The sequence below is a fragment of the Coenobita brevimanus genome, chromosome 49, assembly GCF_032717465.1.
Source record: "Coenobita brevimanus isolate Jiangsu-jjx chromosome 49, ASM3271746v2, whole genome shotgun sequence".
Lineage (NCBI taxonomy): Eukaryota > Metazoa > Arthropoda > Malacostraca > Decapoda > Coenobitidae > Coenobita > Coenobita brevimanus.
This window is the reverse complement of record NC_137002.1, coordinates 132,304-156,441: the sequence shown is the minus strand read 5'-3', so window position 1 is coordinate 156,441 and position 24,138 is coordinate 132,304. Positions and strand designations below refer to the sequence as shown.

The 24,138-nt window shown below is 43.4% G+C and overlaps 1 protein-coding gene across 1 annotated transcript in view; it reads left to right on the top strand.

The window, feature by feature from the left end:
* Rcd1 (Reduction in Cnn dots 1) overlaps positions 1-24,085 on the top strand; it is a 50,586-nt gene extending 26,501 nt beyond the window's left edge. Inside the window, exons 14-20 of the mRNA XM_080272055.1 lie at positions 1,243-1,422; positions 2,505-2,725; positions 6,426-6,708; positions 8,617-8,708; positions 18,909-19,097; positions 21,087-21,300; positions 22,051-24,085. Of these exons, the coding sequence (XP_080128181.1) occupies positions 1,243-1,422; positions 2,505-2,725; positions 6,426-6,708; positions 8,617-8,708; positions 18,909-19,097; positions 21,087-21,300; positions 22,051-23,357 (2,486 nt within the window). The 3' untranslated portion in view covers positions 23,358-24,085. The remainder of the gene's footprint in view (positions 1-1,242; positions 1,423-2,504; positions 2,726-6,425; positions 6,709-8,616; positions 8,709-18,908; positions 19,098-21,086; positions 21,301-22,050) is intronic.
* The last annotated feature ends 53 nt before the right edge of the window (positions 24,086-24,138 follow it).

Sequence of the window (24,138 nt, the reverse complement as noted above, 5' to 3'; positions counted from 1 at the left end):
ATCCATGTGTTCTTGTAAGTTAGCGTTCAGTTCCACATTCTTTGTTCGATTTCGTGCTTCCCAACACATTTCCAACTAACTGAGCATGTGGTTATCAATCCTTTCTCGTGCCTCACCTAGTTCAACCCCACACTCATAATGGGTTTCGTAGTTTTAGGAGATGAAATGGAACGAAAATGTTTGCTAATTAGAAAGAAATACTTTCGTCTATGTGTTCTTGTTAGCATTCAGTTCCACATTTTTTGTTCGGTTTTGTGCTTCCCAACACATTTAGGACCGACTGAGCATACTGCTCTCAAGTCCTTTCTCGCATCTCACAGACTCTACCTCACAGTCATATGGGTTTTGAGTTTTAGGGCACGAAACTGAACGAAAATGTTAGCTAATCATTAAAAAAATAATAATAATACTTCCATCCATGTGCTCCTGTAAGTGAGCATTCAGTTCCACATTCTTAGTTCTTCTTCTTCCTGATAGTCTTATGTTTGTCGGATTACTTCTGGGTGGTAAATAAACGTTTCATGCTAAATCTGTTTCCCCCGTTGTTTTAAGCTGTGTTCCGCTGTGAATTTGTTTGACACGTCAGGGTTATGGCAAAATTAGGGCCTGTCCTAACCTAAGTGTTTAAACTTGACCTAACCTAGCTTAACTATACCTTATAATTTAACAACCTAACCTAGCATCCAGTTGGGAAGTTGGGAGACGAAAACCACCTTTGAATACGTCAAGACAATCATATTATGGCTTAAGGAACGTGATGATAAAAAGTGGGAAATTTTTCAGCAGGAAAACGTAATTTACCACCCTGAAAATAGTCAGAAAAATACAGAAAACAAACTGGAGGAATATGAACTGAATTAGTAAGGTCCCTCCACTGCTTTAAGTAAAGCGTACATTTACCGAAATGGCAAAATAAAGCATAGCATAAAGAAAGCACCATCATAACAATTTGGAGGGACCGGGAGAAGATAAAGATCGTGCTTAGGAAGTGATGCAAAGCTGGCAGCCGTGAAAATTTATATGTTATCCTGAAACTAAGAAGCTTTTAGGGCGTTATATGGAGCGCAGAGAAAGCAAACTCTCACTTTTACCCCTTTAGCTTGTTGAAAATAGGATGATGATGTCCTAATTTCCCAACTCCTTGACACCTCCCTTCTTGATATGTGTTCCCGTTCTCACAAATAATGATCGTGAAGTTGATATTATATTCCCAAAACCTCACATCTTCATCCTTTCCGGCAGACACACCCGTAAACATGGGGACTCTGATGTGCGGTGGCAGTGGTGGCAGTAGCAATGGCAGCAACCTCAAGATCCCAGTTGGTGTTTCTGCTCTTTCACCAGGACCCGCTTTCTCCACTGCCACTGACCCATCCACAGCCACCCCTGGACTCACCACCTCTGCCACATCTTCATCTCATTGTGAGTTGCAAGACTAAAGTAGCTATTGACTGCCCACTCCCCCCTGACTAGGAGAGTATGTTTTCATCCCTGCTTGTTTGTTTGTTGGGTTTCTTTGTCTATTAGCAGGATTACACAAAAACTAAAAGAGAGATTTGGACCAAATTTGGTGGGTAGATAGCCCATGTCCCAGGGAACAATAATTTTGGGGACTGATCCAGATCGTATCAGAGATTCTGCATCCAGAAAACACTTTTTGCGAAACCCTAATCAGTGATGAGAAAACCTAACCCATTATGAAGAATGCTTTGGAAATTACATTGTCCCCCCTCCCTTTTTTTTTCCCCCACTGAAAAAAAACAAAGCATTGTGGCATCCATCATCCACTCACTTGATGTAGTGCTGCCTCTTTCTTTTTTTTTTCACCTTTATAATTTTTTTTTTTTTTTCCGTGTCTTCCCTTATCTCTTCCTGTTTCTCCCATCTTTCTTGTCACATTGTAGTACTCTTATTCCCTTTTCAGATGGCTTTACATTGAGTGACAAGCCTAATGGTTTCCAGTAAGCCAGGAAACCATATACAATAGTGGTAACCATATAACCAACCCATACACAGTGGCAGATGGCTTTACACTGAGTGACAAACTTAATAGTTTCCTGTAACCAGGAAACCATATACAATGGTGATAACCATATAACCAACCCATACACAGTGGCTTACAAAGGGGGGTGGGGATGCCCTAGGTGACAGCCATATGGGGGTGCTGTTTAGCTGAATGGCAACTTTTTCGTTTCACTGTTTCTGCCAGAAACCTGACCAAAAGTATATGATTCTATGCTGCTTAATAACTAGTACAGTGAATTTTCATTTGTATATTATTCAGCCAGAGCTGTGGCTCACAATCCCTGGGTTAATGCCTCTCCCGTATTACCACACATTTACTTACCATATCCATTATCCATCTAGCATCATCTTGGCTGGGTAAGAAGATAATGGTCATGATTTTCATTGTTCATTCTTCATCCCATCCCGAGATGTTGACAGTGGTGATGATGATGATGATGATGATGATGATGATAAACAAACTTGTTGATATCTTCCAGCCATATCCCAGGGCTCATCCACAGGCAGCGCACTGAAGCGTAAGTACACACGGCGAACCGACTCCCGGCGCTACAGCAAGACTCGTACACAGTCCCAGGTGTCCTCTCCCTCCCCTGGTACCTCCACCCCATCTCTCTCCACCTCTTTCCTAGCTGCACTGAGCTCCAGTGAGGCCGTTGCACCTGGATCTGCGGATGACTCCACTGCAGGCCAGACTAGGGTAAGTGCAGCCTTCTATCATTTAGTGAGCAGTATTTCCTTTGACACTTGCTGCATGCCTTAACCCCTTGAATGTGATGATGTATTTTCCCACTATATTTTTATTTCATACTGAAGATTTGGCAGTTAGGAGCTCCAATCTGATTGAGCTGGTGCAGGTTTATGTCCAAGGGATGGTTGGGGTTTATTGCCCACAAAATACCACTCAGGGATGAGTGAGGCTGGTCACTCTCATCTTAAATGTCAGGACCAACTTGCCTAGCCCCAGGCTCCTACACTCCTCATAGGGCAAAACAGGATTAGATGATGAATGAATGAATGAAAGATTTTATTCAGCATAGGAGAGACTTTTCTAAACTGGTAGAGATAGGTAGAGCTTTACTAATTATGTACACATCCCAGACTGAATAGTCACCAGAAACCACAAGGAATAAATTAGAAATGATCACCAGGCAGAAAGAGTTAAGGCTGTATTGTGATTACGTAACAGACACCCCATCACCTCTTCTTCACCATTTGTTTTCCCATCCATCCGTTGTCATTTCGTTTTTCGTTTTGTTTTTGAAGACTCCACCATGCTTGCATGTGTTGGCCTTGGTCAGCTCTCCATGCTGCTCGATCTCTGGCAGCCTCCCTATTCAGTCCCTTATCCCTGAGGTCATGCTCAGTGACCTTATCTTAGGTTTTTTTTAGTCGACCTCTTGCAACTCTACCCTTAAGTTCTAACATTAACATTTCTCACTTTCTTCTCCCAGTTATCATCCTCCATCCTCTTCACATGTCCAAACCACCTCAATCTTCCTCTCCTCATCACAACACCAATACAGTCCAGTCATATCCTACCTCTCAACTCTTCCATCATAAACCTAGCCCCCCCCAGGCCTCGCACTCAGGGAATGTAGGGAAGAGTAAAGTGATGGTCTTTGAGAGAGGTGAAGGCAGTGAATGTACAGCGAGGTTGGATGGTGAACAATTGGAAAATGTGAGTAGGTTTAAGTACTTTGGTAGTGTGATGAGTAAGGATGGAGGTTTGGAGGGTGAAGTGCTTGAAAGGGTACAGCAGGGAAGAAAGGTTGCTTGTTCCTTGAAGGGAGTGATAAGAAACAGGGAAGTGAGCATGGAAGTGAAAAAGTTACTACATGACAGTATTGTGATACCAACTCTAACGTATGCAAGTGAAGCTTGGACGCTGTTGGAAGGACATAAGAGTGGGAGCAGTGAAAATGAATTATTTAAGAGGAGCCTGTGGAGTCACATGGAGAGACAGGCTGACAAATGGGGATATAAAAGAGCATTGTGGTGTGGATGTGGATGTGATAGGAAGCGTTAGGAGGAATGCACTGAGGTGGTTTGGCCATGTGGAGAGGATGGAGGGTGAAAGACTGACGAAGAGAGTGTATGTGAGCGAGGTGGAGGGGGGCAGAGGGAGGGGGAGGCTGAGGATGAGATGGAGGGATGGGGTGGAGAGGTATATGAGAGAGGGGGGTGTGAGTTGGGAGCAGGGCAGTGAAATGGCGAGGGACAGGGCGACGTGGAGGCGATTTGTTTGTGGCCACCCTGAATGGGATTGAGGCATCTGGCAATAGATTGGTAGGTAGATGAACATAATACCAATATAAACTCCTACAACTGATACTGTATGCCATACATTAAACACTTTCCACTTATAAGATACGAGCACCACTCGGGAATGATGTAGCTGTAAGCTACTTCTAATGAATTTCATTGAAGTTTACTTACCTAATGGGTACCACCCATTTACACCATGATGAGTATTCCTTCACAACATACCTGAAGAGGGTAGTTTGGATCTACAGTACAGTGGCCATGTCAGTAACTATCTTGACAACTATTATCACCAGTATGGCGGCTCCCTCCCTCCAGCCACAAAGAATTAAAGTTATGATGTCTTGACCATTCCAAATGATAAAGTAAATGAAAAGATACATAAACCATAAGCATGTAAGTACATGGCAGAGTGCACTTGCCATGTTTACCCAGAGCCAGAAATACATCTGTTGTTGTTGCTTAACCCAGTCTGTCAGGCAAAACAGACCCAGTGACCACAGGTAAGCAACTGTACAGTATGGGGCCATCCTACAGGTACAGTACAATACGTACGCTGTGCAGGGAACTGATGCTTTCTTGTGGTAGACAGCATCTTACCAGCGTTCAACTAGGGTCTTTCACACGGCAAGATTCAGGGAAATGGTTTGGTTCCTGGGTGGATGCAGTGGCAGCTTCACCCAGGGTCACCACTTGTAGCCTCCTCTTCCATGTCTCTTTTAGTTTACTGTAGTCTCACCATATTGTTGGACAGTAGGTGTTGGGTATATTCTAACCATACTTCTTCCAACCAGTGGTAGAGTAGAGACTGAGCAAAACTGTGGGTTGTAATACTGTAGAAGTGGCTTTGAAGATTTCATGACATCTCTGTGAGAGTTATTAATGCTACACATTGGACCTCACTAGCCTCATATGTTACTGATGCAGACTACTGTATTTCAATATTGTAATTATTTCACCGTCACTTGCTAGATTTTCATCCCTTTGTAGTTGTATTTCACATAGCAGAGTGGGACAAAAAGATCATGCTTTGGCTCTACATTGTTTCTATAGCATTTCATCATGACCAGCATTGTATTTTAGTGTTAATCTATTGTTGCAGCTCAGCATTCAAGATGGAGAGGTGGCAGTGTTAAGCCAAGTTAAAGTAAAAATAGAATTAGTAGTTGTTGCCTCAGGTTGGTCTGAAACTTAACGTAGTGGACTGAAGGCTGAAGTTGCCCTCATCGTGCAGTCCACCATCCTCCATTTGGGGGATAGCTAGTCAGTTGAGGGACTTTTGTATAACTAGGCAGTGGAGCTGCCCAATTATGTCGATACCATCACATGAATGCATCCCTTTCGTGCACCATGTCAGTAATAAAACAATATAAATAGCATACTTGATATGGTAAGGTATAGTATGCAAAGGAAGAGGTGCTACAAAGTTGTCTGTGACTTATATTTCATGAGTGTTAGTGTTGTATGAGTGTGTAAAGATGTGTGCAAACATGTAGTTTGCAGTAGTGATAATTTTGATGCCACTGGTTGTATTTTGATAGTGCTGGCTGGAGTGCTCGCGACATTCTGCACTTAAGGTGTTACTTGTAATTCCACAGCCATATTTAATTCTGTAAGTCCTCACTTGGTTTCTGTTTTATTTTGCAGCATTTCCACCTACTGTTGTATTTAGATATCTTTTACCGTAGTTGATATTGCTCTTGTAGTCTTAGTTCCTCATTCACCTTGTATCCCTTTGTGCATTCCCTTCCATTGTCTGTGTCCCTCTTTCTATAACCCCTTAAATCCCAAGGATGTGATTCTCATTTTATTCAGGCTGTCACCCAGTAATTTTATTCAAGTTAGGAGAGCACCGTAATAGTGAAAGGTGTATATGTATCTAACTCTTCCAGTTCAGAGAGTCTCACCTTGCTCAAATATAAGTATCTGAAGGAAGCAAGAATAAAATGAAAAATAAATAGTTGGGTTGAGGGCCTTAATGCTTTCTGTCTTCATTGATGCTTTTACCTTTCCCATTTCCTTTCTGTCTCTGTAATCTAATCTCCCTTTATTTTCCTTTTAATTTCCCAACCACCATTTGATCCCTCCCCCACCATGCACCTATGCTGCTACCACACTCCTGTTATGCCCCTCAGACCTCCACACTTGGCGGTGATCTGGTCAGTGTCAAGGGCTCTCGTTCAAGCTCCCATGCCTCGGTAACCTCCATCTCCCTGGGGTCCTTGGCCCCAATCTCTCGCCACAAGTACCAGCGCATCTTACAGCTTCCCCCTGAATCTGTCACAGCCCCAGCACAGCAAAAAGTTGGCATGGAACCCCAAGACTCCAAACTGATCTCCATCACTACCATTGGTCCACGTGGCGGCTCCACCCCCAAGGACGCTACCACTACCCCCCAGACAGCACCAGATCAGCAAGGTGATGAGTGGTGGCAGGGGTTCAAGGTGCCCAGTTGTTGTGGTGCACCCTGCAGGAAAAAACTTCGAAGGGTTGCACCAAAACCCCCAAGGGACCCTGTTGACAGCCTTGTGCCCACACCCAGCCATTATATTGATGTGTGTAGCAGTGATATGGTGGACCAGGGTGATGAGGCTGTTGTTACAAGCTCAGACTTTGAAGGGTATCACTGGTCACAAAGTGTCAGTCCTAGTGAGGTAAGAGGGTGGCTTGGGGATGGAGGTATAGCAGAAGTTGGTGACCATACAGAAGTAGGAGGGGTAGAGATGGACATTGATATGTGGGGGATAAGTGATGTAGAGGTGGAGGAGGATGTTGAAGTAGGTGTGAGAGGAGGGGTAGGTGCTGACAAAGAAGTAAATGAAGGAGTTGGAGAAGACGAAATCTTACATGAAAAGCCATACCCTTGGCTAGAAAAACATAACTCATATTTCCATGAATTTGATTACAGTTGTCACCTAGATGATACACAGCAAAGCCCTTCAGTTTTAACCAAGGATGCATCCAACACTGAGCTAGGTAATCCTATGAGTAGAAATTATATTGCTGTTGACCAAAATACAGGGAAGTCATACTGGATGCTAGAACCACCAGTACTAAGGAGTAATTATAGTTTCTTTGAGTATTTTGGTTATGAAAGGGGGGGGATATGCTACAGAAACTATGGACAGGTGTATCACAGGGAGGAGATAATTCCATGTGATATGGAGGCATTTGGAACAGGTAATGTTGTCCCAGGGTATGGCTTCAGGTATGAGTGTCAGAGAAGTTATGGGTTTATTCCTAAGATGGTCAGCGATTTTGACTTGTCAGGGTTCAGCGACTCGCCTGTTGGTTCCTATAAATCATCGGGTTGGAATTCTTTAGGCATCCCTGAGTTTTCAGAGTGCTTTGAGTTTCCTGATAATTTTCAAGGGCAAGATATGTCTTTCCTGCAGAGCTGTGAGGCACGGATGGCTGGTTATTTTGAGGAGTATAGATATTCTCAATACACTGCTCCAAAATTTCCAGATAAAGATAACAAAGAGAACAGTATAAGCAGAGGACAGCCATTTATTCTTGATTTAGATGATAGTACTCAGTCTTTTTCTGACAAGGTACCTGTTCATGATGAATCAGTATGTTGTGACATTGAAGAAAACAAGGATGACTTTGAGACATATAATTCCACTGGAGAGAATATTCTTGCTGTTGACAGTTTTGCTGGAGGTAGCGATTGTTTTCCTTCATTTCCGTTGTCTGAACATGGTAGAGTTTATGATTCTCTTCCATCATTTCCATTGTCAGAACAGAATGGCTCTCAGGAACATACTGCACACTTTGATTCCATAAATAAATCTCGGATCTCTTCTACTCTGATAGAAGAGGACGAAGTTCTAGAGTATAGTCCTGATATAATAGATAGGAGACAGGATCCCCAAATATATCATCCTTTGAATCACACTGATGAAGCTCTTGTATTCATCTCTGATGTAAGTGAGACAAGTGACTCTAAGAATACCTCCTTGGAGGAGCAAAGAGAGGGAGAAGGGGGTCAGGACAACGATGGTGCTGGTGATAAGCAAAGGAATGTGTGTGGGGTCCTGACTAACCTTCCCTATCTTCAGAATACCTCCTTGGAGGAACAAAGAGTGGGAGAAGGGGGTCAGGATGGTGATGCTGGTGATGGTGATAATGATAAGGAAAGGAATGTGTATGGGGTCCTCCCTGATAAGGAAAAGAATGTGTATGGGATCTTCACTAACCATCAGTACCTTCAGAATACCTCCTTAGAGGAACGAAGAGTGAGAAAAAGGGGTGATGATGATAGTGATAAGCAAAGGAATATGTGTGGGGTCTTGACTAACCTTCCATTCTCCCATCAATCAGAATCCCCGAGTGCTGAATCCCCTAGTTCCCCCACTGGATCTGCTAAGATCGAGGGACCTCAGGGAAGTCCAATTCTCCGTCAGAGGTTGAGTGTAAGTCCAAGTAGTGCACGCCCGATCACACCTGGGAGTTTTTGCTTGCTGCACGAGAGTGGTTCTCAGGACTGCTTGCATTTCTCTACTGGTGATGGCCACTTTGAATGCCCTGAGGGTGGGGAAGAAGATGCTGTTCTTGGGTTGGCCATTGCTTTTGAGGAGAGCTGTCACATCACACAGGCTGGGGATATTGACAGGGCCCTTAGTGAGTGTTCCAATGCCCCAGCTAATTGCGGAATTGTCTTGGAAGGTTATGGTAGAGTCTCTTCAGATTGCGATTTTGTCCCAGGTAACTGTGGTACAGTTCCGGGAGATTGTGATCCTGTCTCGTCAGAGTGTTGCGCTGTTACTGCTGATTGTGGTACTGCCCCAGTAAATTGTGGTATTGTTCCAGGTAATTGTGTTAATGTCCCAGGAGATTCTGATATTGTCCCTTCTGAATATGGCACTGATTTTACTGATTATGGTGCTGCCCCTGTTAATTGTGATATTGCCCCTTCTGAATGTGATATTGTCCTGGGAAACTGCGACACTGTCCCTTCAGAATGTGGTAATGCTACTGATGATCATGGTGTTGTCTCTCTTTGTTGTGATGGTGCCCCTGCCGATTGTGACTCTATCCCAGGAAATTGTGATACTTCCCTAACCGATTGTGGTACTCTTCCTGTTGATTGCAATACTGTCCCTGCAGTTGATGGTAGTTTCCCAGTAAATTGTGATAGTGTTACTGCTGACTGTGATATTGTCTCTACTGACTGTGATACTGGCCCTGCTGATTGTGATACTGTCCCTGCTGATTGTGGTTCTCTCCTTGCTGTTGGTGATACTGGTGATTGTGATAATATCCCTGCGGGTGCTATAGTCCCTTCAGAGTGTGATTCTGTCCCTGGTGATTGTGGTGTGGCTGATGATGGTGATAGTGTAATTGTTTATGGTGATGGTGTGAGTACAGGTGTGGTTGGTGAGTTTTGTGGTGAAAGTGGATTTACTTATGATACTGGTGCTCCATTCAGTAATTGTGGAAATGTTAGAGTGTTTGATGTTAATAATGGTGGTGGTGGTGGTGGCAGCAGCGGTGGTGGTGTTATGTATCCCAGTGTTAATGCTTGCATGGATAACCCTCCAGCTTTGCATATAAATAATCTGCTTCAGCCATCCCAAGTTGCTCCTGATACTTCCTCGTCAGATCTGTCCAATGAACCCTTAGATTTAGCATGGCATGGACTGAATGTAAGTGCCCTAGCTTCCGCTACTACCTCTGGCCTGCCTTTTTGCACACTTCCACTCTTACAGCCTCCCAGCAACACTGCATCTGAATCCCTGCCACAGATGGTAACACTGATTCCCGTTAATGGAGTGGATCCACACGTACCCAAAATTATTCTCACCATGGAGGATCTCATCAAGGCTGGAGGTCGGATTCGGTGGATTACCGAGACCCCCAAACACACTCCAACCCTTTCCCTTACCCCTGGTCTGCCATCTACCCCTACCTCATCTCTCATATCTACACCTTATCATACAGACAGTTTTTCCTCTGCACCTACCTCAGCTTTATCTGAGAATGATCCTGTCTGTAGTTACGCTTCTGTCCATCCCCCTGACTTTCCATCCATCCCATATCCTACCTTATCTGATTCTGATCCCATGCCAAGCTATTCCTATTTCCCAGACACTCTCCCTAGTCTATCGTCTTTCCCTCATCCTGTCCCTAATTTCTCTTTCCCAGCTCCCACCCTCATGCCCATCCCAGTCTCCTCGCTTACATCCACACCTTCATCAGCCCTCACATCTTTCCATACACCTATCCAGACATTTTCACCTCTCCCAACCCCTAGCATTGTTCCTCCCAGTGCTGCCAATATATCCTCTGCACCTACCCTCAGTCCAGGTCTCACATCTGTCTCATACACATCTGTTCCAGCCTTCGGTGAGCTGTGTGCTCCCGAACACAACCTGGAGTGTTCCTCGTCTGGCTCCCTTATCCACATTCCAGAGGTTAATCCAGTTCTTTTCTCATCTTGTTTTCCTACACCTGTTCCTGTCTCTGGCTATAGTTCAGCCCTCAACTCCTTCCCAGCCCCCCACTCAGACCTTGCTCCTTTCACTTCATCATTCCCCTTTCCATCCCCTGAACCTGCCCCATGCCCAAATCCCATCCTTACGTCCAGTGTGCCCACCTCTCATTCCCACGTAAAAGACCTGACTTGCACCACAGATGTAGAACAAGGCACTCAGTGCCATACAGGCAGAATACCTGTGACTAGCAACACACTGCAAAACAACCACCCTGAATTTTTGGTCCAAATGAGCAATTCTGGACTAGAGCCAATGCCAGAGAATGTATCTTTGGTACCTGATTGGCCAGATCATAGTGACAAAGAACGGAGACAAAAAGTAAGAGCTGAGAGGAAAAGTCGTAGAGGGAGGTGTCGTAAAAAGAATCTCGGTGAACTTGGCTCAGATTTAACACAGGCAGATGCTGTGGGATATGCAGCTAATGGGAGGAAACACCTCCATAAGCCTTCCCGTTCATCACATAAACTAGTTCCTTTGATTGATCTAACTCATTCTTCAGACAGTGATGGCAGCTCACCAACTAGATGTCGGCGTAAGGGCAAGTGGGTTAAGATATCTAGACGAGGTGCTCACACTGGCAGGAAGGATGAACCCAGCAGTGTTCACACTGTCATGCAGTATGTAAACTCGCCACCTAAGAGGGAACAGATGCGCAGTGCCTCAATTTTAAAGACCACTCGTGACTGTGGTAGAGAGAGACAGCATAAGGGCACAACCAAGCCTGAAGGTCCTGCCTCCATATCAGTAGTTGCCAGTGAGGAAATGCTGGACAAGGAAGGTGAAATCTACCTACTTTCCAGACAAATTCAGCAACCTCAGTGTTCGGAAATGCTGGATAAGGAAGGAGAAATCTACTTAGTCTCCACAGACATCCAGCAAGCTCAGTATTTGGCAAAAGCAGCAAAAAGTGTGAATCATAGAGACAAATGTACAAGCCTGAGCCCTGAGTTAGAAAGAGCCTTGATGAAAATAACAAATAATGAACCAGACTCTGTTATCCTGATACAGAGGAAGGTTCACCGCCACCCACCCACTTACACTTCATCACTGAGACCAGACACAAGACCCATTTTACGGGCTAGTAATCCCCTGAAGCCTTGTCTGAAAAGAAGGTATGATAAAGAGAAAACCTATGCAGTAATCCCAGAGGAGTTTAGTTATGATAAGAATAGAGAAGTTTGCAAGAAGAGACATAGAAATGACTCTGATGAATGTCAGCCTAGGAAAAATGTACATTTCAGTAGCTTTGAAGATGGGGAAGTTTACATAGATGTTCCTGAAGAAGGTGGAAATGTAATAGAGGTCCCCGGTCCAGTGAGAGAGAGTGGGAACTGTAAGGGAAGGAAGGGTAAGGGGAAGAAGTCAAGTAAAGATTATAGTAGGAGGCGTGTGTGGAGGAGATCGTTAGTAGAACAAAGTGTAAAGCCAACAAATACCAGGAGCTTTGAAGAGTGATACTTTGTTTAGCACATCCATACGATTATACAGTATATCACAACTGCAAATGTGCACGCTTGCGCACACACACACACACACACACACACACACACACACACACACACACACACACACACACACACACACACACACACACACACACACACACACACACACACACACACACACACACACAGAGTTACCTAGAAAAATATTACAACCCAGAATCTTAATTTGAGCATTGCCTAAGATGTCTAACCACCTTGGTATACATAAACTTTACATTAGCTGTGTTTATTGAATGGAAGCGTGAAGAAATTTCTTTAACAGGTTTATTTATGCTCATGCATACAAAAAGTATGCAGACCATATAGAAAGTGTATTTATGTGCATATATTGACACCATTAGCATTTCACTTCAGGCATTTCATTCCCTGTAAAAGCTTGATCATACTCATTATGATATTAAGCTTGGTTGATTACCTCTGCTACCAAAGGTGAACAGAGGCTATGTTGCACTCCGGTCTTTCTTGTGATTCACCAGATTACAGAAAAGCTAGTGGGAGAATGGTGATGATGATAACTGGGAATGTTCATAATAACCCAAGGCAGCAATAGTGCAGTTTTTTGTGAAAGTATATTGAAGGATAAGAATTCACTGGTGCCCTCAGCCAAATGGCAGTCTTGTTTGAAAGCAGTTACAAGATCAGTCAGGTACCTTTTTTGTTTCCCATGCTTTAGTGGGGCATCCTCAAGTCCATTAGCTATGGAATTAAAGATTTTGTTGAAAGCCATTGGATGTAGTTTATGTACACCCCTTGAAAAAGGATCACATGTCTTGTTATATGTAAAATAATGGAGTGTTGGTGTGTTGTAGGTGCAGTTGTTGCCCTTTATCATTTTTAAGTACTCATAATAAATGATGGCACAGTACAGGATAATATACCAACCTAGTAGGGCCATCTTTTTTTGAGGGGTTGCTCATTTAGATAGCCATCAGACACCAGGGGTTCAGCACATATGTTACTACATGTACATAAATGTGCCAATCCTAGTTCACTCCTTTAGAGTGATGATATATCTGTGCATGGCTGTTGCTTCCATCAGACAATTTTATTAAGCTATGGAAAGATCTCTAAATGAAAGGAGTATTAGCAGTACCCAGGTTTGTGTGAAATGTGAACCTATTGAATAACAGGCATAAATTTCCCTTCTGCAGTCCACAGTCATCTTTTGCGGGTATAGGGGAGTAGCTGACGGATGTTTGTATAACCAGGCATTTGAGGCACCAGGTTATACCATTGCCAAGTCATGAAGGCATATCTCTCTGACACCAAATTGAGTTAATGAAGGCCGTTTGCAACCCCGATTGTGCAAAGGTCTCATAATCTGAATAAAATCATTTGAAGGGAGCAGTAGTAAAATTTACGTCATCAAATTGAAGGAGGTAAGAATGGAACCTTTGATGCAGTTGTGATGTGTCTTGGTAAATGGTTCAGCTTGTGCTTGTGTAATTAAAATGTTTTTGTGCTTTTCTCTGCTTGGCACTAAAATTTCGCATGATCCTGCCATGTAAGTCATAATGCTTCATAGTTCTTCCTTCTTCTGTATATGTCTGAAATGTTATACAGGGTACTGTTTATTATTTGTCTTGTTTGCTGTGTAGAAAGAATTGTTGATATTTGTTTATTGTGTTTTATTGTTGTATACATTTATTTGACATGCTCATGGATTGATGTTTGAGCAGTTTTGAGGTAAATATTTAATTTTGGTATATTTGTTAAAGTCTGATATGATGTAATCCATAATAAATTTTAGGCCAGGATGCTTTGCTTATACCCCAGTTCATTAACCCTTTCAGTACAGTGACATCTCTTATTTTATTGTTGCTGGTATCAGACTGTTTTATTCAGCTTGAGAGACCACCCAGAGGAGTGGCTGGGGTATGAACAATCTCTCCATCCTCTTCGATACAGTAAATTGTTTTATTTCTTGCTACTAATACAAGACTATTTCACCAAAGAGAAACTTGATTATTGAGACAGGCTTGTTCTGAGGGAACTGCAACTTATACAAGAAAAGCAATACCAGTGCTGTTCGTTGCAACACTGGTATTGCTTTTCCTGTATGAGAAACTTAATATTTTATGGTTGCTACCACTAGATGATGATATTCAGTTTAAGAGAGAGCATCTTGTACTGAAGGGGTTAAATTAGACTATCAGAAAGTGGCTGGGAGGTGTCACTTGAAAGTGCTATTGTTTCAAAGCTGGGCTGCCCTCGCTTCTAGTGTGGGTAAGTGTCAAGGTACCAAGAAGTTGCTTTTGTAGAACTAACAATATTGTCATCATTAGTGATCATCTTTTTCAGTGCAATTATCTACATTTTCATTATTGGCTTCACATGGTAGCTGGCCTTGCACAACTGCTGCAGGTGGGGGATTCAGCCACATTTACACAGTCAGGGCCTGGGCTGAAACTGCTTCATATACATATGGTATATCTTCACCACAATTAATTGTATGCCATGGGGCAGGCTAGACTTAGCTAACAGCTTGAATAGGAGGAGGAAAACTCCCTGAAGTTCCAATTTAAGGCTTTAGGTAAGGGTTGGCAACAATAGAGGCACATGGTATTTTAAATAACAATGTAGGCTACCTGTTGGTGGCATGCAAGCAGTGCTAAAACTGCATGGCACCCACATCATTGTCAGTTGACATCAGCAAGTGAAAAAAAGGATTATATAATGGTGAATATGCTTGGCCATCTTTGTCTTCAGCGTCACTACCATACCCATTGCCATCACCATCATCATCTTAACCTAGTTAGCCACAATAGTTGAGCATGTGTCACTTGTTATTAATCTTAGAAATGCAGGAGTATCATCATCATCAAATTGTATAAGTACTGTAGGCTAAATATTTAAAGTACAGTCAGTGTAGGTAGTCTCACTTGGTCAGTCTGGGTTTTGTTAAAATAATAGTTGTACATTATAGTAACCTATTCAGTTATTTTGTATATTGGCCAGACCTTGCTTTGGTTTAGCAGTGGGGAAAAGGATGTATTGTACTGAGTTTTGAAGATACAGAATTGTCAGTGGAAATTTGTTAATTATGTGAATTCTTTTCATGAAGATTGTTTTTTCAGAAGTTATTTTTATGCTAGTTTGGTTTAGCTGTATCATTGCCGGATATATGAAAATTTGTCTATATATCAGGGATTAAGACAGTATATCATGGAGCAAATTTTTATAAAGTTTATCATCATAGCCCTATTTCCTTCCTCCAAATGATATTGGAAGATCAAGAGCACAGGTGTGATCTTACTGGGCATATGAACCAGGAGCAAGTTAGTCCTGGGATCAGTTTTTATCTCATGTAAGAGATATGAGACTACTTTCAGCAAAAGCTGGGCAGTGGGGTGTCAGCCAGATCCCCCCCCCCACACACACACACACTTACACACTTGCACACACCATGTAAGTTTATTGTGTTACTGTAGTGTACTATCTCCCGTTGGAGTTCAGGGTGTTACACAATGAAGTCCTCCATCATGACTGTTATTCTAATTTGTATATAAATTTTAACACTAGCAGGACTTAAAATTTAGATCTATCTATCTATCTATATATAACCCGACGCACTAATCCTGCAAAGGGTGGCCGCAGACAAAACGCCTCCAAGTTGCTCTGTCATCCACCATTTGACTGCCTTCCCCCCAACTCACTTCTCTTTCCCTCATAAACCCCTCAACTCCATATCTCCACCTCATCATCGGTCTCCTCTTCCCTCCCTCTCCCTCCACTTCACCTACATACACCCTGTTAGTCAATCTTTCATTCTCCATTCTCTCCACATGTCCAAACGACCTCAGTGTATTTCTGCTAATGTGTCAGTCACAGCCACATCCACCCCACAACGTTCTTTCACTTCTTCATTCATCAAACTGTCCCTCCATGTCACTCCACATGCTCCTCAGGTAACTCATTTCCACTGCTTTCACTCTTGACTTGTTCCCCTCTAGCAAGATCAATGCCTTGCTTCCATACATCAGCATAGGGATCACAATACTGTCATGCAGTGATTTCTTAACTTCCATACTCACCTCCCTGTTTCTCATCACTGCTTTCAATGATCCAACAGCCTTCCTTCTCTGCTGTACCCTTTCAGGCACTTCATCCCCAAAAGTTCCATCCTTACTCATCACACTACCCAAGTACTTGAATGCACTCACAATCTCCATATCCTCACCATCCAACCTCACTGTGCATTCTGTGACTTCATTCCTCTCAAACACCATAACTTTCCTCGTGTTTGCATTGACTTTCATATTCCCCTTCTTACACACTGTCCCAAATTCATTCACCAAACCTTTCAACTCCCAGTCATCTTCACTCAACAATACTGTATCATCAGCAAAAGATATAGAGTACAGTATGTAGTATTTGTTATGTAGGATATAACCCAAGAATTGTAAACTTAGGAGTAGAGGGTGGCCTGGCAGAGAGACTGAGCACCTTAATATTAATTGTTCAACTGGTGGTCACTGGAATCTGTGGAAGTGCATGAGTATTTGGATTTTGTGGCCTCTTCATCCATCACAGCATGTCTTACCTAATCGTCCTGCCTGCATGAGAAGTTAGCAGTGCTTTGCTTATGTTTTGTTTTATGCATGCTTATTGATGTATTAGAAATTAAATGGACATACAGTTGTGCCCTGTATTTAGTGTATGGTGATAGTTAGATTGTGTTATACGGTGTATTGTAGATGTCGACCTGTGATGTATTTTAGGGAAATTAACAAATACTGTATGATTTATTTTTCTTATTAATGTTTGTATTCCCATAACAAAGTTGATTTCAGTTATTGAAAGTTACAGTACATGAAAGATTACCCTTTTTATTTTTTCTATTTTCCATTCCAATGTTTAATTCTTGTTATTTCTTGTCACGTTAAAATATCAACCAGCATTATTATTTGGTTATTTTTATATACAGGCAGACCCCTAGATATGATATCCCTAGATCCAATACCTCAGCATAGAGATGGGGGTAGAAATACCACCCTACCCTGCTGAGCAATGGCCAAACCCTGGTACAGTATTTTTTTTTTTTTTTTTTTTTTTTTCTCCAAGTTTAAGGATATTTTAGACTTTAATTTTGTGTTTAGGTTGATTTGTAAACTGTTCTTAGACTCAGATTAATGTGTTTTAGTCATGGGTAGGGTGAACATTGTCTTTTTTGGGTAAAGTTTACTAAGTTTGATTTTTTCCAGACATTTTTTATGACTTTCTGATTTTATTTTTGGGTTTAGGTGAGTTACAAACTACTTTTAGGTTAGTTTAGCTTGTTTTAAAGCTATTTGGGGGTTTAGGCTACCTAGAAACTTGGTTTTGGGCTCATTTGGGTGGGTTTAGGACTGGGGGGGGGGGACCCATGGCTCAAAAATGCATCCCTATACTTGCATTCTTCTTCTCAACAAGGTGGAGCCATAGGCTTTTCGTCCCATTAACTCTCCTCCTCTTACTGGTACCCTTCAACCTCTGTCTCTTTGCCGCACTGTTGCATCTTTATCTCTTTTCTTTCACAACTTCAATGGTCACTACTTCTCCGAACTGTCTGGTTGCATCCCCCCACCAATACAGCGGTCACCTAGCACCCGTCTAACAACAAACTCTCATCCCTTTTCTGTCCATCTCTGATGCTAGAGTTAACCGCTGCTCCCAGTCCTTCATGTACAGAATACAACAGGTCAGCTCTGGAACTCACTCTCTCTGTCTGTTTTTCTTACCTACTACAATCTCTAGTCTTTCAAATGCAGTGTGTCCAGGCATCTCAAAATGAATAGATCTTGAATTTCTCTCTCTCTCTCTCTCTTTTTTTTTGGGGGGGGGGGGAAGGGAGCAGGTTGCAGGTTCTTGGCCTTTGGTTCCCTCTTCCTTGGATTAAAAAAAAGAAAAAATGCGATGCCAGTTAATGTGAACTAATAATTCTGAACATGTCTGCCTGACTTTCATTCTGTTTATTTTACCTGCTTCTGTCTGTCACTTATTCTTCTACAGAGAGAGTTTATTCTCACTTATGGTGAATAAAACTGACTGTTTTAAACAGGAGCGAAGTTGCAGTCAGTGTGAAATAATGATTGAGAGACCTAGTGTTTCCCCTTGTCCGTCTGCCCAATTGCATATCATGTTTTCCCCTACAAGAAGGATCTGTTATCACTAAATCTTTATAATGTCATGTGGTGAAATCAAGAATATAATATAATAAGTCATTGTGAATTGATAATCTAGAATCTGTCTCTCTGTCTTTCTCTGTCTGTCTGTCATATTTAGGAGGCGATTTCTTTCCGAAGATGCATGTAATCATTTGTCCTTAACATGAATAAAATAACAGTTATTCGTAATCTCAGGTGGTGTGTGTCTGTGTCTTTCCTTTTCTCTTTGAGAATAGTTTATATTCAACATGTCTTCCTAAATGCAGCTAATGCTATTATGCAAGAATTGAAAGAAAATTCATGTTTGGGTAAAATTTGGATGATTTTAAAGACAAATGATTGGGTAAACGATGGTAGATAGCAGACATCATTGGCTTGTAGCTCTTTCATCCTGGGTGGATACCAGTTATTTATTTCTGCACCTGGGTAGAACTACCAACCTCACCTTTTGTCCCCTTATGCAATAGGATACGGTGGGAACAGGAGCTGGTGGCGGCTGCAGTGGGGGACGCGTTGCCACTGGGTTCCTCTTGGGTAACCTCTCAGGAAAGCTGCTTAAAGAGTCACCACCTATGTTTACCCCAACCACCACACCGGCCACCACTGCCACAACCACCACTGCAACTACCACCCATGCTGAAACTCAACTACGCAAGGTAAGCTTTTGTGTCCCATCCATCCATCCATTCATGTCCATCTGTCTGTACATCCATGCATCAATTCATGCCCATCTGTCTGTACATCCATGCATCCATTCATGCCCATCTGTCTGTACATCCATGCATCCATTCATGTCCATCTGTCTGTACATCCATGCATCCATTCATGCCCATCTGTCTGTACATCCATCCATCCATTCATGTCCATCTGTCTCTACATCCATCCTTCCATTCATGTCCATCTGTCTCTACATCCATCCTTCCATTCATGTCCATCTGTCTGTACATCCATCCATCCGTCCATCCATCCAATTCTTCATTGTCCCTTCTGGGCAGAAGGAACTTGGGCAAGGCTACTCATTCCAGACATTTATGAGACTAACAGCTGTACACTGCACCAGTCAGCTATACAGTAAACTCCCAGTTATCCTTTGTTGCAATATCCGACCCTATGCAATATCCATTGCTACTAGCTCAGCTCTGTTAAAGCAATATCTGACAAAATTATGGAACATCCAGCACCAAAACAGGACATATCCAGTTATTCTATGCAATATCTGGCGTCAAGGCATATCACCCGACTCTCAACCAGCACGTGGGAAAACCCTGAAATGCGTTATCCAATCAGAATCCGTCGCGGGAGCAACTCAACCGGCGCATCAAGCTTACCATCTCACCCACATTCTTGCCCGTGGATCTGATATAATAAAGACGTGTCTGTGCGGTCCATTTTTCTGACCGTGTGGTCACGAAACCCTAGTGCTGTGACTAACTTTGTGGTGCATTATGCTTGATGTTGATGCAAAGCTTATGGCCTGTCAATGCAATAGATAGAGAGATAGTATAAAATGGGACTTGCTGTATGGTTATTTTCTATATGTTGTGGTGTAATATGCAAAATAAAGGGTGGACCAAATATAACATTCCTCCTCCACTCTGCTGGGCAGTTAAGTGGGACTTGCTGTATGATTATTTTCTGTATGTTGAGGTGTAAAATCCAAAATAAAGGGCACACCATATACTGTGTAGCATTCCTCCTCCACCGTACTGGGCAATTTCTTATGTAGTGTGGGGGATATTGCAGTCATTGTTATCACTGCCCTCCCTGCAGTACTTATTTCATACTTCCACCACACCCACATCTACACCAGCAGACTGAGCCATCCCCACTGTGCTTAAGATACCATACCATCAGGCGAATTTCTAGTGGAGCACTATCTATGGATCACCCTGTATGTAATGCTGTACGGTAGTGAGACATGGGCAGTAAAGGGAGAGAGTATTTGCAGGCTCAAACTTTCAGAAATGGCAGTGATTAGGTGGATGTGTATTGCGTCCTTGAGTGCGAGGCCTGGGGGTGCTAGGTTTACAATGGAAGAGTTGAGAGGTAGGGTGGGTTTGGAGTGTATTGCTGTTTTAATGAGGATAGGTAGATTGAGGTGGTTTGGGCATGTGGAGAGGATGGGGAATGATAATTGGGTGCAGAAAGTGAGAAGTGTTAATGTTAAGGGTCGGGTTGCGAGAGGTAGGCCAGAAAAGACCTGAGACTAGGTCATTGAGTGTGGCCTCAGGGATAGGGGACTGAGTAGAGAAGCTGCCAGAGATTGAGCCAAATGGAAAGCCGCCATCAGGTGGCCAAGGCCAATGCATGCAGGCATGTTGGAGCCTTCAAAAACAAAACAAAGAGTTGCTTTTGAATCCTCCTGTGCCACCTACAATGTGACCCAGATATACAGGGTAACCTTTAAATGACACTCGCAAGAAACTCTTCTGGCAGTACCTTATGTGTTGTGGGGATGGCTCAGGCAAGCTAGTGTGAGCATGGTTGTGGCAGTGGTAATAAGAAATGAATAAATGATGCAGGGTAGACACTGTGATAACACTGACTGAGCTGTACCTTCATCATACAGGAAATCACCTGGCAGAGTGGAAGTGGAGCATTATATATAGACCACCTTGTACAGTATTTATTTTCCATATGTATAGATCGTGGGCAGCACCATTGTAACACCGCTGGGATGGAGTAAGCGAGGCCGCCCAACCACTGCCAAACCCCGGCAGACCTTCCATTCCTTGGCATCGACCAGACTGGTGGGCGGGGACACTCAGACAGTTGGCAAGCTGACCACACCCACCACAGCACCCATATTGCTATCTGCTCCAGACATCACCACAGACACCAGCACCACAGCACTAAGAGGTCAGACACTGTATGGTAGTGCAACTGGTGTAACCCGACAAAGCTCCCCAACCACTTTCAGCTTAGGTAATGGCCAAGTGTTGTCAGACTGGAAGGTTGGTTTGACCATAGTTGTTTCACTTCAACTTGGCCCATTTTCCTTTTGCAGTTTCTTTCATATGGCTCTATGGAAAAAAATAAATAAATAAATAATGGCTCTCAGTAGCGCACTTTTGCCATGTGTTGCAGCTGGGATATCCTCCGCAAATCACTGCAGCCAGGTTTCAGTATATCTGAGTGAATTTGAAGGAGGGAGGAGATGAGGTAGGCCAAGGAGAAGTGGGAGGGATATGGTGGATGAGTGTAAGGAAGAGAGGTTTGGAAGTTGGTGAGGCTAGGGGACTGACAAGAGATCGAGCTGGTTAGATGAATATTGTGAGAAGAAGCACATGATCAGTGATTTGGCACTCCTTTTTAATGTGACAGCATCCGGACTGATATGTTTATGTGAAGCTACAGTACGTAGTGAAAGTTTTTGGTGTATCAGATAGAGCCAGGATTCTGGGGGCTTGAATGGTTAGTGAATGGAAGTGTGGCTCATTGGATTGGGCAGATTTAGGCTGTCCAGATGTTGATGATGTTATTCTGTTTTCTTTCTTTTGAAACCAAGTCCTCCCATTTTCATACTTTCCTGGAGCCCTCCCACCCCTTGTATTATTGGGATTATAGGGTTAGGATGATGATGATACCAAATACTACATTTTTTCCCAGGTGGAGGTGTTAGCCCACGTGGAGGCGGCAGCAGTGGTGTGCGTGTGTACTCTGGCAGCCCCCGCACCTCACCTTCCTCATTTCTCCTCACCAACGTCACATCCACGGGCACACGCCTCTCAGGCCCCTCCATGGTCATCACTAATACGGGGGGGGAAGGTGATGGTGTGGTGGAGGGTGCAGTAATGGGTAATGGGTCTGAAACCTCACTCTCGTTGGGTGTTGGCACTGTGGTGGTCAGCAGTGATGGTGGGGGCATTGTTGGCACGGTTAGCTCAGCTGATGGGGCTAGTCTGAGTACAAGTATCGGGGGTGGTGGCATCGTCAGTGTGGATGGTGTGAAGGTGAGTGGTAGTGTGGTGAATATGACTGGTGGGCGTGGGAGAGTCATACTCACCTCCAGCCCTCGTGTTATACGCCCCATAACAGCCCCACGATCATTAACCCAGACCCGAACGCCTCCAGCTGGTCGTCCTACTGTCATGCTAGTCACAACATCAAGTACAACAGCCCTAACTCCCACCTTCACCACTGCACCAACCCTCATGCCAACACAAGTAAAACTCCAGCCCCCTGTGCCTACTGGCGAATTGGATCTCCTGGTTGCAGCTTCGGAAATGAGCGAGAGGGCACAGAACACATCCTCCCCTACCAATACTTCCCGTGTTGCCAGCACCCCAGCTTCTACTACGGGTGCACAAGCTACAACAGAGCCATCACAGTCAACACCATCAACTAGTATCATCCACATTACCCGACGCGATGACAGTTCACAGCCGTTGGTATCGCTCTCACCTGCTACAACATCCAAGAGCAGTTTTGATGTGGCCAGCACAGCCACCACAGCAGTTAGTGGTCAGAAATCTCAGGCCACAGCAGCATATAGCATCTCTCTGCCAGCAACAAAATCAGTCACCTCCAGCAGTGTACCACCAGTCTCCCAACCTTTCCGAACAATCGTGACAGCAACTGGAAGTGCATCATCAACCTCAAGTGCCGTGGTGCTCCCAAAAGCCAAAATTACAACTTCCAAACCCCTCGCAGCTGGCTCCACTATTTTTACCACCCTGGTCCCCACGTCCTCAGGAACACCAGTGACCAGAACCACCGCCATCCAGCCAAAGGGCCAGGGCATCGTCACTCGCACATTCACCCTGACTGGTGGAACATCAATCAGAACCCGACATTCCATTGTTCCGACACTCGGGGACAGTCAGACCAGGGTAGCAGATGCCACACGAGCAAACACACGCGAGACCAGAGCAGCCAGAAGCAAGACCAAGGGCAGGGGTAGGATGAGCCTTTAACTCCATCAGTCTGATGATGTGTTCTTGATCTCATACTTAATGGAGAGGGACACCTTCTCGCAGTAGCACTGATATAACAGGTCAGCTCCACTGTCTGGTTGTATACACATTTCGTAGTTCTCTCCCTGTTCCCCATAAAGAAAATGGTGAACTGTAGGAGGACAGCTTTAGCCTGCAGTTCACTGGTTTCATATTCAGACAAGTCAGGCTACAACTATTACTACTACATTCTTATTCCCTTAGATAATTTTATTCAGTTTAGAAGAACTTTTAGAAGTAAGGGGGTTAGTTATAGATTTCAATAACCCCATCATCACTGAAGGTCTTTCCAAGATAAATAAAAATTATCTAGAGGCAGCAAGAATAAACCAGTATAATATTTCACCTGGTTTAAGAGGCAACTTCTTTGAGGTCTTTCCTAATTTGAAAAGAGAGAGAGAAATCTTCTGTAACAAGAATAAGGCATTATCACATGTTGTTCAGTGTATAGTTACTGGTATACTGTTTACCATGTGGGTGTACCAGTATAGTATTATCAGTCAAGTAATCAGGAAAATTTTGCCTTGTGTCCTGTTATAAGAATCTCCATATTGAGATTGGCCATGGTACAGCTAATGTTTTCCATGGACAGGAAGCTTTACCAGGTGCCAAAACCAGCTATGGTAATTACTTCCCAACAGTTGCTGGAAACAGTTGGGAACTAGTATCAAATGTGCCAGCACATTTCCAGGCAGAGGAAAGAAATAGTTCAATGAAGATTACAGTAATTTGTACACTGTAA